Here is a 12,691-nt window from a genome sequence, read left to right on the forward strand (position 1 = left end):
CTGTCCTGAAGCCCAGGACTGGGGAGGGGCCGCCTGCGGAGGAGATGCAGCCGGCAGGCCCGTTGCCATGGAGATCAGGCAGCAGCTCCCAGCTCTCCCAGCCCACCTCAGCCAGGACGGGATGACTCAGGGGAGGGGGGTCGGGGGGGGGCAGGGCGACCCCCACTCCTGAGCTTGGCATGCTCAGGTGATGAGTGAGCACAGAACAGGGACCCCCTGCAAAGCCCAAGGAGGGTCCACCTGGTATTCTGGAAGCTCCCGGGAGGTCTGCGGCCCGGGGCTGGTGGTTACGGGGGATGCACGCTGAGGAAGACACAGCTCCAGCCCACAGGATGCTTATAGCTCAAGAAGCCATGCATGAAGGGACAGGAGGAGGGGCCCAGGGTCTCAGGGTGTCCCGGCACCCCGAGCCTTCCAGGCCGTGGCAGCTCCCCGTGAGCAGCAGCGAGTGGAGAGGCTGGGCGTGGGCAGGGCAGTCAGGGAGGGCCTCCTGGAGGGAGCTGAGGAGTGAGCCACCAGGGAATCCAGAGGGAGAGCATTCTGAGCAGAGGACACTGCTCGTGCACGAGCTGGACGTGCTCTCAGATGAACGGGGAGCCACAGGCGGCAGACAGCGCAGGAGTGAGGAGGCCGAGAGGAGGCGAGGGGCGTGCCAAGGGTGGTCTGAGGGTCTTGGAGGCCACCTCAAGGGCTGTGGCTTTAGTTTAGCCTGAGGTGGGTCGTAAGGGGGAGGGTGGGGTCAGGGGGTGCCTTAGGAAGCCTGACTCCCAACTCAAGGGGCAGAGATGGGCACCAGGACCCAGGGGCAGTGGGAGGAGGGGGGAGATCCAACCTCAGGGGCAAGGGCTGGAGGGGGCCCCGGGGAGGGGGTCCCACCAGAGAAGTACCAGCAGAGGCCCAGCGACGGCAGAGGCTGCCCGCCTGGGGACCCCGGGGACCTGGGCGCTAGCAGAAGCTGAAGCTGGGGGCGGGAACAGGGGCCTGTCACCCGCTAGCAGCCTGCCGGCCTTTCACAGCAGGGCGAGCCTATAAAGTAATAACAACTCCACCGGCTTCTCGAGCTTCCTCGCCCAGGAAAGGCTCCAATGCCCCTCGTGTTCACCAGCACAGCAGCTGTGAACCCTGGCTCTTCCCCCAAGAGTCACCAGCCCGGAGCCCGGAGCCTGCTGCTGGCCCGGCTCCCACCCGGTCTGCTGCATGGACGCTCCCTGGGGCCCCCACACCTAGAGCTGGGCCAGCGCGACACAGGGGCGGGACATCGCACAGAGAATCAGAGACACCTGGTGATGCTCTGATGGCTCACACACAGGGCAGGGCTGCTGCCAGGACACCTGCCCTCCGCAGCCCACGCTCCCCACTGCCGGGCCACATCCCCAGCAATGCGACACGGGAGGGCTTCCTTTCCTCTCCCTTTCTTTTAAATAACAAGGATGGGGCAACTGGTGGCTCAGTGGTGGAGCATCTGCCTTCGGCTTGGCTCAGGGCATGACCCCGAAGTCCCGGGATCGAGTCCCACATAGGGCTCCCCGCAGGGAGCCTGCTTCTCCCTCTGCCTGTGTCTCTGCCTCTCTCTCTGTGTCTCTCATGAGTAAATAAAATCTTTAAAAAAGAAAAGAAAGTACATCCTGTAAAGAAGCTCCGTCCGCCGCTACTTGCTCTCTTAGATTAGCCATGTGTGCCCTGCCTTAGGCCGGGTCCCCCTCCTGGCACCAGCCCACCAGGCCAGCGAGAGAGCACCTGCCACATCCCAGACACGTGCCCGCCACCCCCACCACACTCTCCTTATCCCACCTGCCTGTGGCAGCTCGGAGGAGCGGACAGACCCAGGGTGAACCCCACACTTCTCGAAGAGCTGAAGAGCCGGCACTGCTGGCCGCAGGAAACCCCACCAAGTCCTGGGGCGCCTCCCCACCGCGCCCCCCCCCCCGTGTGACAGCACGCATCCAGGAGCTTCCCATCACAGCCCCAAAGTGCCTGAGACTCGGGCTCCCCACTCCCACAGGCACTTACCAAAGCGACCCATCATCATCCTGCAACGGAGAACAGAGAGGGAGAGGGTCAGTGGGTGGCTCAGAACACAGTGCAGAGGGAGCCCAAGGAGCCCTGAGTCGCCCCGCTGAAGGACTTTTACAAGAATCTAGGTTCTGGTTTGATAGATTCTCTGTCCCCCTAATTGCTGATGTGGATTTCTAACTGTCTGCCCAAGATCAGCAGCAAATGGCCACCTTTATTAAATCACCCCATTAGGGACGCCTGGGGGGCTTAGTGGTGGAGCTCAGGACGTGACCCTGGGGTCCTAGGATCGAGGCCCGCATCGGGCTCCCCTGCTTCTCCTCTGCCTGTGTCCGTGTCTCTCATGAATAAATAAAATCTTTAAAATAATAAAATAAAAATAAATAAATCACCCCATTAATGCCATGGGGGGGGGGGATGAAATCATGGGACCGGTTAATAGGGAGAACAGTTCAGCAGAAAACGGGTCTTCTGGTGCTGCTGAATGGTAAGTTTTAAGTTTTAAGCCACGTGGTTTTGGGGTGGTTGTTACACAATTATGGATGACTAAGACCCCACCCCACTCCTCATTCCCCTCCGCTGCCCTCTTCTTGCTCCCAAACAGGCCAGGCTGGCTGCGTAAGGGCCACTGTGGGTGCCAGGCCGAGCGCCAGGCCCCTCGTCCCCCCCCCCACCCCCTCCCCGTGGGCTTGGAACAGCGGAGCGGCTCACCGGGCCACACAGCGGCAGCTCTCCAATTCACCCGGGGGCTCCCAGGCCAGGAGTGGTCTCCTGCGTCAGCCCCGAGTTTTGAAAAGACCGTACGTGGATTCATGACATGGTAATTAATCACTCGGTGAACGGATCGGGAGGGTTCACCGAGATGATCAATCTCTAATGATCTGTTTCATCTGAAACAGGTTTGGTGGAGAGGCACGAAGGTGGTGAATTTTAAAGATCCTTAACAGGGTGTCATGGGGGCTCCGAAAAGCTACACGCGAAATCCGCCATTTGATGCGCTATTTTCAATAGTTTTGAAGCCTTTTAGACTTCTTTAAAGGTTGTCCTCTGGCTTTCTCTAAGAGACCAGAGACGGCTCGGTAGTATCTCAAAGGAAAGTTCTAGTTCAGAAGTGTGGCTCCCTTTCCGACGGAGCGGATGCACATGTGGATGAATGAACCGGGACAAGGGGTCCCTAACCACTCTGAACACCTGCTGCCCCCACCCAATATTCTCTAAGGTCACCTCCTAAAATAAGGAATAGAACTCCAAAGGCGGGGGCGCCTGGGTGGCTCAGTCAGCTGAGCATCTGCCTTCGGCTCAGGTCATGATCCCGGGATCCTGGGATGGGGCCCTACGTCGGGCTTCCTGCTCAGCAGGGAGTCTGCCTCTCCCTCTGCCTCTGTCCGCCCACTGCTCATGCTCTCTCCCTCTCTCTGAAATAAAAATCTTAAAAAAAAAAAAAAAAGTCCAAAGGCTTTGGAGAATAACTGTTCTCACAGCAGACCTTGAAGACACTAGCATACCTGCCCTACAAAAGCTCAAGTTTTCACTTCTGCTTACCCTTTTCTTCCTTGTAAGAGACTCGGAAGGGGATCGGTTATATTTTTACTTGCTGACCATTCTCTGTGTTATTCCAGAAAAGATACCGGGCAGCCTAAGTTAAGTTCTAATTCCTTTGCTGCCCGTAGTTTGTTTACTTTTCTATTTGGGAGAATTAGTCGTTTACATACAGAACCAAACTGCTACCTTGCCCTTCCTCATGAAAAAAAAAAAAAAAAAAAAGGATCTTTGAAGAAAGTGCATGCAGGTCGTAAAGCTAGGACAGCCTTCACGTGAAAATCTCATCCTCAGGTTGAGGGACATTGCACCAGAGATCAGCCCCCCTGCACCCGTGCAGGTCCCGGTTTGGGTCAGGGCCTGAGGCCAGGGCAGCAGGTGCACTTACTCCGTCGTTGTGGTCAGCTCTTCTGTGACATGGCTGGAATGCAGCAGGCCTTCCCGCTTCTGCAAACCCCAAAACGGACAAGTAAGTATACAAGCACACGTGCAGGCTGAGGGGACCGGAGGAAGAACATCACGGATGGGGTAGCTGAGCTGTGTGCAGATGGCCTTGGAGCCAGACCACCTTAGGGACAGCACCCAAGCCACACCCACCCAGGGCAGATTGCAGGTGACCCCATGGGTGACCCTTTGGAAGGCTAGAAGCTGCCCCCTCCCCCCAGCTGCCCGCTGGCTCTCCACGTGGCTCTGAGAGCTGGCAGCTGGGGTGGGGGGGAATGGGTGTCCCAGGAGAAACACCCCAACTCCCAAAGGGATCCCCTGCGCCGTGCAGCTGGGAGAGGTAAGGCGCACAGGGAACCCACAGACATCGGGAAGCATCCAGTGCAAGAACATGTGCACTTGGTTGAACACGGTGGCCCCCCTGGAAGTCATGCCCATTCCGAACCTCAGAAGGTGACCTCATTGGGAAACAGTGTTTGCAGATACAGCTGAAGATGAGGCCACAGCGGACTAGGGGAGGTCCTAAATCCAGCATGACCAGAGTCTTTCTAAGTGAAAACAGAGACCCAGACACACTGGCAGAGAGGGAAGAGGCTGAGTGACAACAGAGGCAGAGCCTGGAGGGACGAGTCTACGAGGCCAGGAACGCTGAGGACGGCCGGCAGCCACCAGAAGCTGGAAGGATCCCCCCTGGAGGCTTCGGAGGGCGTGTGGCCCAGCCAGCTCCTCGCTTAGAGGACTCCTGGCCTCCGTAACTGTGAGAGAATAATGTCTGTTGTTTTAAACACACAGGTTGTGGTATTTTGTCACAGCAGCCCGGGATGGAAGATTGTGTGTGCCAGACTTCTCTGGAGGCCCCACAGGTGTGAAGAGGCAGCCATGGGCGGGGATGGGGGCTACAGGGCAGCCTGGACGTCCGGGGACCTCAGGGTGGAGCTTGGCAGCCAGCTAACCCCCCCTCCACTGCAAGCCCCGGCTTGAACCCCTCAAGAAATGGGGAACTCACTTCCCACTGGGTCACCCACCATGGATGCCTCTTGAGATCTGAGCTCCCCAACCCTTCCTGAGCTCGGCCTCCGGGGAATTCTCACAGCTGATTCTTGCAGATGCAGAGCAACCACCTGCCCTGGACGGCCATCCACGGCCTCTCGGCCTCACTCGGATCCCCAGGAGAGCCCACCGAGGGAGGGCCGGAGACAGCCCACTCACTCACATATCCGACATTAGGCACCTACTAGAGGCCAGGCCCAGGGCTAGGTACTGGACACATGAAACTGAGTATTTTTGAGGTTTATAGCACCGTCTCAGGTCTCTGGGAAATCACTGCAACTCAGAAATCAAGCGATCTCCCAAGGCCATGCTGCTAGGTAGCAAACAACGCCTGTCCCCGCATCACTTCCCTCCACAGAACCCCAGATTCCCTGCATCTCCCATCTCTGGCCGGATCATCGGGCATGGAGGATCAGGCCCTGGACTTCTGGGGTCAGAGGCCGGCCAGTTCCCGGGACCTCCTCTCCCTGATTCCTATGCCTTTGGGTGCGGCCCAAAGAATCCTCCCATAACCCCGGTCAGGCAGGAGGCGCCAGCAAGTGCTTGCCCGAGTCAGTAAAACTTTCTGAAAAACCCAAAAGATTTTCTTGGACCAAAGTGCAGGCCTGAAAGGAAATACCTTGATTGCCGAGCTGTACGGGGCTCATGGGGCCCCGCGTCTGACGGACACGGGTTTGGGAACCACATGCCCATGTGTCCTTGGGAAGCCTTTCTCGGCTGGCCGCCTAGAGCAAGCATCCAGGACTCGGGCAGCAGGAATGGTCCCCGATCCCATCACCACTGACCACAAACATCCGTCCTTAGGAAGCAGGCAGGGCCAGACGGCAGCGGGTAACCCTGGCCTGATGCCCGGAAGGGGCATTCCTTCCCCCACCCCCACCCCCCACCTCACCGCCCATCCAGGTCACGACCGAGCTCCCCGGGTAACGGAGGGGTCAGACGGGAGACGGCTTTGGAAAATCAGGACCAGCCAGAGCCTTGTAGCCCCAGAGAGTGCAGGGAAAGCATGGAGTTGGATTATTGCAAGTATACACAGTATATATATTTATCTATACAAGTAAATACGCAGTACATACGCAAGTACAGATACACAGACATCCAGGTTCCGAGCATAACCTCATCCATCTGGCAGGAGAAGCGGTGCTTTCGCAACCCGAGTCTTCTCCCCGTTTAGTGTCCCCGATAGCCAGTGCGCAGTGCCAGGGACACAGTACGTGCTTCCCACACATTTACTAGACGAGACCACAAACATGGACCCAGGGCAGGGTCTGTCCCCTCCGATGCAGGCGACACAACAGTGGGAAAGGCTGCTCCGCCTCCGTCAGAAGGACCCTAGCTCCCGGTTACATTTCTCCAAGTGAAATGAGAGAAATGACCGTAAGAGAGAGATCGCGGGGAATGATGGATATAATGCAGAGCAGATGCAGAGGAGCTTTAATTGGGGTATCTATTTCATACCACTGGTCTCAACCCTCTCCGGTGAGTAATAAGCTCATTCAAGAGAACTGAATTCCAACTACTTGGTTTTGGAGAGAAATGAATGTTCTTTAAAAAAAAAATCTGGAAAATTAAACCTCAATACGCTCATGCCTTTGAATCTGCCTCTCTCCAAATCAGTGCCATTGTTTGAGCTCCAATCATTTGTCTCCAAGCCAGGGCGAGACACACATTTTGTCAAGAGGGGGGAAGGAGAAGGTAGCCTCTTTTGGGGGGGGGGCAGGGAGGAGACAGCAGGAAGGAATCCATCCACAGGAGCCAAGGCCTCCCGATACCCCTCCCACAGCGTCGCGGGCAAGCCCATCGCCCCAAACTCACCCGTACGACCACTACTTGCACAGACACGTGCTCGGGGAGACGGATCGGGGCCCTGAAGTGCATGGCCAGGGCCACGAGGAGATGCAGGATGGCCACCAGGTTCTTCCCGTGAATAGCTTGTCAGGGGAGGCAAGAAGGGAGCTGCTTTAGGTCAGGTTATGTGGGAACCCCGAGCCCACGTCCAAAAGGCAATAAAGACACTGTGTCTAAATGAGACCACAGAGAAAAACCATGAGGAAAAGAAAAAAAAAAAAAAAGCACGGACCACAGAAAAAATGACAACGATGAGCACCTTACGTACTTTTTTCTAATTTTTTCCTTCCTATTGGCTTTACGGTGACCTCTGCAACCACTTTCAGAAGCATAGCATTTGGGGACGCCTGGGTGGCTCAGCAGTTGAGCGTCTGCCTTTGACTCAGGGAGTGATCCTGGGGTCCAGGATCGAGTCCCACATCGGGCTCCCCCATAGAGAGCCTGCTTCTCCCTTTGCCTGTGTCTCTGCCTCTCTCTCTCTCCCTCTGTCTCTCATAAATAAATAAAATATTTTTTTTTAAAAAAAGCACAGCGTTTTGAAAGGGTCACCTGGGTGGTGTCTTTTCCCTTCTTCCTCTGGGGGCCTCCCCTGAGCCACCCAACCAGAAACAGCTCCCCTCCTCTCTGAAAAAAAGGCAATGACAGGTGTGACCCAGGAGCTAACTCCCAAGAGTGGGGACACTGGCTCTGTCCTGTCCTAGATGCCTCTCACAGAGCAGCAGTGGGAACGCAAGCCCAGATGCCACGATGAGTGACAGCACGGAAAGCTAAGGGGACACACTCGGGGACACTACTCACAGTCCACGGTCCACTGGAGCGCCCAGCCGTGGGGCCGCAGCAGGCCGTGCACCGCTTCCAGCACCGTCTGCAGCTTCTGCTTCTGGCCTATCTTAGACTGTGTCACCTCGGCCACGTTCAGCTTGCAGTCTGCCAGCTTTTCTGCAATGAAAAGGACACAAGCAAGATGTGAGGCATCATGAGGGGTGCCAGAGGGTCTCAGGGTCGCCTGGCCAGCTGACCGCAAGGGGGCCACTCCCCCACCTGCCTCAGGTGAAGCAGAGCATCGCATAGCAGCAGGGCGATGTCAGGATGGGGAGCATGGAACTCCCAGCTTCCTCGTCCTGTGTGTTCCTTGGGAATGTCCTCCAGTGCAAAAGGGGGTGCAGAGTCCAAGGGCAGAACTAGAGGTGTCCCACTTGGGAACATCCTGTGCATATGACATGGAAAAAATGACTCAAGGTGAAGCTGAGAGGCAGGGAAGTGACTCGCAGGGATGGGGACAGGGACGGCCCCACTCTTGTTGCTCTAACAATTGGACACCGCGGTAAGGATGGCAAGATGTTCGCAGACGTCGCCAGGACTTTATCACCGAGAGTGGGCCCAGAGCCACTTGGAGGAACCAGACAGGAACCGCCACATCTGCTCCAGACCCGGCGACTGACCCTGAGCCTGGCCTCGGCCCCACCATGTGGGTCCCCCACCTGCTAAGAGGCCAGGTGAGAAAGGGCTCTAAGACTGGGGTGTCTCCTGATGGGTCTCCTCGGCAAAGCAACAGCAAGTGTCGCAGAACAGGGTGACCTGTTCCCCGGGAGGGTGACCGAGGTGCTGGGCACAGAGCCCGATCGGCTTCGAGCCAGGAGCCAGCTGCTAGCCGAGGCATGGACGGGAGCAACAGCGTAAAAGCAGTGGGATCCAGGCTGGTCACGGGGAGGGGGGGCTCCCATTTTGCAAGTGGGCCTCAGCAAAACTGTGTGTGCGGCCTTTTCTCTGGAGACCTGATAATTCAGCATTCTCTCTGAGCGTCCTCTCCTCCCTCAATTAGAACAAGAGCAAGCGGTTCTGATGGTCCCTCCAGGATAAGATCATTATAGGGCAATGCCTGTGGGGTTTGAGATGCTGGCTCCCTCCCTCCCTCAGCTCACCAAAAAGTTATACCAGCACCTTCTGTGCGCCAGGTGCTGGCCTGGGGCTGCACGCAGCACAGACAAGGGGCTCCACAGTGGAGAGGCAGCCCCACCTCGCTAACATCAGGTCGGCAGCCGTGAATGCTAGAAGCAAAACAAAGCAGCTCCACCACATGCATCCTGCAGGGGCTGGAAGTGGTTCTCGATTATGTATTTTGATGGCCCCTCTGCATCTAATAGGTCTTAGCTGGATAAGCCACAGCTGTTCCATATGAACACGCTGAAAATACACAGCAGGTCCCCCAGGTGTTAAGGGCGGAGCGGGGACATCCTGGGGAAGGAAGGGGTGGGTTTCAGAGTCGGGTGGTCGGAGAGCCAGGGAGCCCGGCACGCCTCTGCTGTCCCCGCCACTGGCCAACCCTGCAGACCCTGGGGCCTGAATGTGGCCATGGTGTCTGGAGGAGGAGGAGTGATGGAGAAGGCAGGCAACTGCATCAGGCTGTTAGGGCTGTGGTCACACAGCACCACAAACCTGGGGCATAAACAATGCAAATGTACTTGCTCTGGATCCTGGAGGCTAGAGGATGGGGGGGGGCGGGGGTGCAGGGCTGGCGTCTCCCCAGGCCTCTCTCCTTGGCCTGCAGACGGCCATCTCCACCCTGTGTCCCTACACGGCCATCCCCCTGTGTGAGTCTGTGTCTTGATCCCCTCTTCTTAAAAGGACACCAGCCATATGGGTTTAGGGCCCAGCCCCAACAATCTCATTTTAACTTACTGACTTCTAGAAAGTCCCGGTCTCCAAATACAGTCACAGGCTGAAGTCCTAGGGATTAGGATTTTGACTTATGAATTCTAGGAGGGGCGTGGACAACACAATTCAGCCCATGACAGGAACCAGGGAGGCTGGTTGTGCCTGGGTGCTGCCTGGGGCTGGCCCCAATGGCTTTGCCATGCGGGAGAGAATAAAACAGCTGGCTGCCCACATCACCAGGCGTCTCTCTGCCTACGGATGGGCTGTGGGGGCGGCTCAGGGCTTTGCCGGCTTGGCTCTGGCCTCACCTGCCTTCACCACACAGAAAGGGACAGGAAGGTGGGGGGGATTCTCAGATGTGTAGGGCAAATGCGGGGAGGCCAAATGGGGAGCTGTGAACACTCCTCGTGCAGGGACGGGCCTGCCTTCTGCAAGGAGAAGGGAGTGCCGGGAGTTAGAAGCAGGACGACAGCCAGCCCAGGAGCTCCCAGGGACCCCAGTGTGGGCATCCGCCCTCAGCCCAACGGTCCACCTTGCGGAAGAGTTACACCCATGGAAACCTGCCGTGTGGCAGTCGGCAGCTGCTTCCAGAGCCTGCTCTCAAGAAGAAGGACACACCCAGGGTCCTGCTGGTGACCCGCACCTGGTGATCTCACGTGGCCAAATCCACAGGTCCACTCTGTGTCCTCACCCCCTCACCCCCGCATCCTTGGAACGTCCTTGCTCTACCCTCCGGAGCGCAGCGCTCCCCTGGTGCCTACTCCCTCTTGCAGCTGGACCCTTCAGGCTCCTTTGCTGGCTCCTCCTCCTTGGACCCCTTGCTGACCACCCAGGGCCTGGGCCGTAGACCTCTCTTCTCTCTAGATGCACAGGAGCCAGCTTCAGCCTTGGCACTCAGCCACGATCGCCTTTTTTGGCTTTGGCTTCTGCTTCTGGAGGCAGTGAAGAGCAGACTGTCTACGTGGGTGTCATTCCTGGTAACCCTGGGCTCGAGGACGTGCGATCACACAGGTCACTGCCGCGCCTGGTGTCAGCAGAGAGACACCAGCAGTGACGCAACCAGGCAAGGCACGCCGATTTTCTACTAAGATCCAAATACCCTCCTCCACTGTTCTCCTCAAACCGCGGAGGATGTCAAACCACTTGACATACGAGAGATTTAGGATCCACACGGGATGGGAGGCAGCTGCTCCGTGATACAGAAGCTGCCCGAGCCAGAGGCAGCCTCATGTGACACTCTGTGGGTGACAGCCCACACTGCACGACTAGCAACATCATCTGCTTCAGAGCAAGCATGGCATGTGCCGGGGCCAGCTGAAGAGGGGACCAAAAGGATGTGCCTTGAGGTGCACGAATTCTTAGCTCCTACCTGCTCTAAAGATGCCCCTGCCACCCGGCACCTGGGAGGCGCCAGCAGCGTTTACAGACAAAATCAGAGCCTGTCCTGTGATCCGGTGACGGGGTGCCAAGCACCACCCCCCCCCCACCGACACTTGCTAGACCTCAGGCTTGGAACACGATTTTTTTTTCCCCAAGCAATGGGGTGAATGAAGCAAGCCACATGTGCGTGCAAAAGCATCGGAAGGAAAACATTTAAGCATGTGCCACGCTCTTAAGTTTGCTTCTGAAAATGCTAGGAAGCGTCTCCCTCGGGAAGTGAGCAAGCCACTCGCTAGAGGGGCCGTTTTAATAAGTCAGCGGCGTCACCCACAGCCAACTCTTCGGGTCCAAGAGCCGAAGGGGAGCTGAGTCTCCACCTCAGGCAAGGAAGACAGCTGGTCACCCAGGCAGCTCCCCCATCAGAGCAATCCTTGCTGGCGGATCCTGAGCTCCAGGCTGCTCCCTGCCCCTTCTCTAGGTCTGTCACCCCGATTGTCCGGTTTAACGATCCTGAGGGCAACCCAGCCTCCGACAGGGCTGAGGATGACCCTGGGAGTGACCCACCAACCACCTCAAACACTGTGACTCTGACCGATACTGTTTTTGATCACGTGTACTTGGCGTACAGCTATTGCATTCGTTTCAGGTGTACAATAGGATGATTCAACCTGGACATTACCAATTAATAAAGTCGTGATGATTATTAACAATCCTGATATCATTTCAGATTTATTCTTGTACCACGGAAGTCATTCTAAGGTGGGGATTCCTGGCTCAGCTAAACGCTCAGAAATCCTTGGCCATTCGGCATTCGGCCAAATAACGAACCTGGAACACCCTGTCCAAGTGAGGCTGCCGGGTACCGTGGTGTTGAACTTCACCTCTGTGCTGCCGAGCTCCACCCTCACCCAGCCCCCGAGTCGGGTAGAAAGGGCCCCAGCTGCTGCAACACCCACCTCCTCGTTCCCCACCCCCCTCGCTCCTCCCAAGGGGCTCCTGGTTCCCCGGCTCTCCGGCCACAAACCTGGCTGTCAGCTTTGAGTCCTCTGGCAGCTCCAACCCCCAAGATCTCTCCCGGGGTGTGCACTGCTGCCCAGGTCTGAGCCGCTTCATCTGAGGCCCGGGCTGCTACAACAGCCTCCTGAATGATCTCAGCGCCTACTCCCGACCCCTCCCTTCTGTACCCTGATGCCCGGGTGACTTTTTAAAATGCGTGGCTCCAATCATGTCACGGCCCTGCTCAAAACCTCTAGTGGCTCCCTGTCACTTGGAATAAAGGGCTTCGTCTACTAGGGCTGGATGTGACCTGGCTTCTCGTCCATCTTCCCAGCCTCATCCGGCAGCCCCCACCACCTCTCCCCCCACCTCCTGCAGCCTCCTTTCACTGGTCTTGAAACACAACACACTCTTCTCACTCCAGAGTCTTGGCCTGGACTGTTCTTCTGAGGCTGGCGGTGGTGCAGACATCTGCTCAGATGTCCCCTGCCAGAGGGGCCGCCCCCACCGCCCAGATCCTCTCCATCCCGGGACCCTCTGGCTTCCTTCCTAGCACGTGCCACTCTCTCCGAGCAACTATCTGTGTCCTGTGACATTTCTCGTTCTTCCCTCTGCCAGAATGTGGGGGGGTCAGGTGGGTGAGGGGGACACCCTCCCTCTGGTTACCACTGCACCCCCAGAGCCCAGATCCACACCTACCACAAGGTGAATCTTCGAATAACCAAGACAAACACAACTTTTTCCCTCCAAATGTATTTTGTGGGGA

At 57.3% G+C, this 12,691-nt stretch overlaps 1 protein-coding gene across 3 annotated transcripts in view; it reads right to left on the minus strand.

The window, feature by feature from the left end:
• The window catches only part of PARVB (parvin beta), a 96,404-nt gene that overhangs the window by 18,553 nt on the left and 65,160 nt on the right, over positions 1 to 12,691 (minus strand). For all 3 annotated transcript variants that reach the window (XM_041755265.1, XM_041755266.1, XM_041755264.1), the window contains exons 5-8: positions 7,693 to 7,833; positions 6,862 to 6,977; positions 3,941 to 3,999; positions 2,011 to 2,030 (exon numbers count right to left, since the gene is read on the minus strand). In XM_041755265.1, coding sequence (XP_041611199.1) covers positions 2,011 to 2,030; positions 3,941 to 3,999; positions 6,862 to 6,977; positions 7,693 to 7,833 — 336 coding nt within the window. The remainder of the gene's footprint in view (positions 1 to 2,010; positions 2,031 to 3,940; positions 4,000 to 6,861; positions 6,978 to 7,692; positions 7,834 to 12,691) is intronic.

Source organism: Vulpes lagopus, chromosome 5 (assembly GCF_018345385.1).
Source record: "Vulpes lagopus strain Blue_001 chromosome 5, ASM1834538v1, whole genome shotgun sequence".
In the NCBI taxonomy this organism is placed as follows: Eukaryota; Metazoa; Chordata; class Mammalia; order Carnivora; family Canidae; genus Vulpes; species Vulpes lagopus.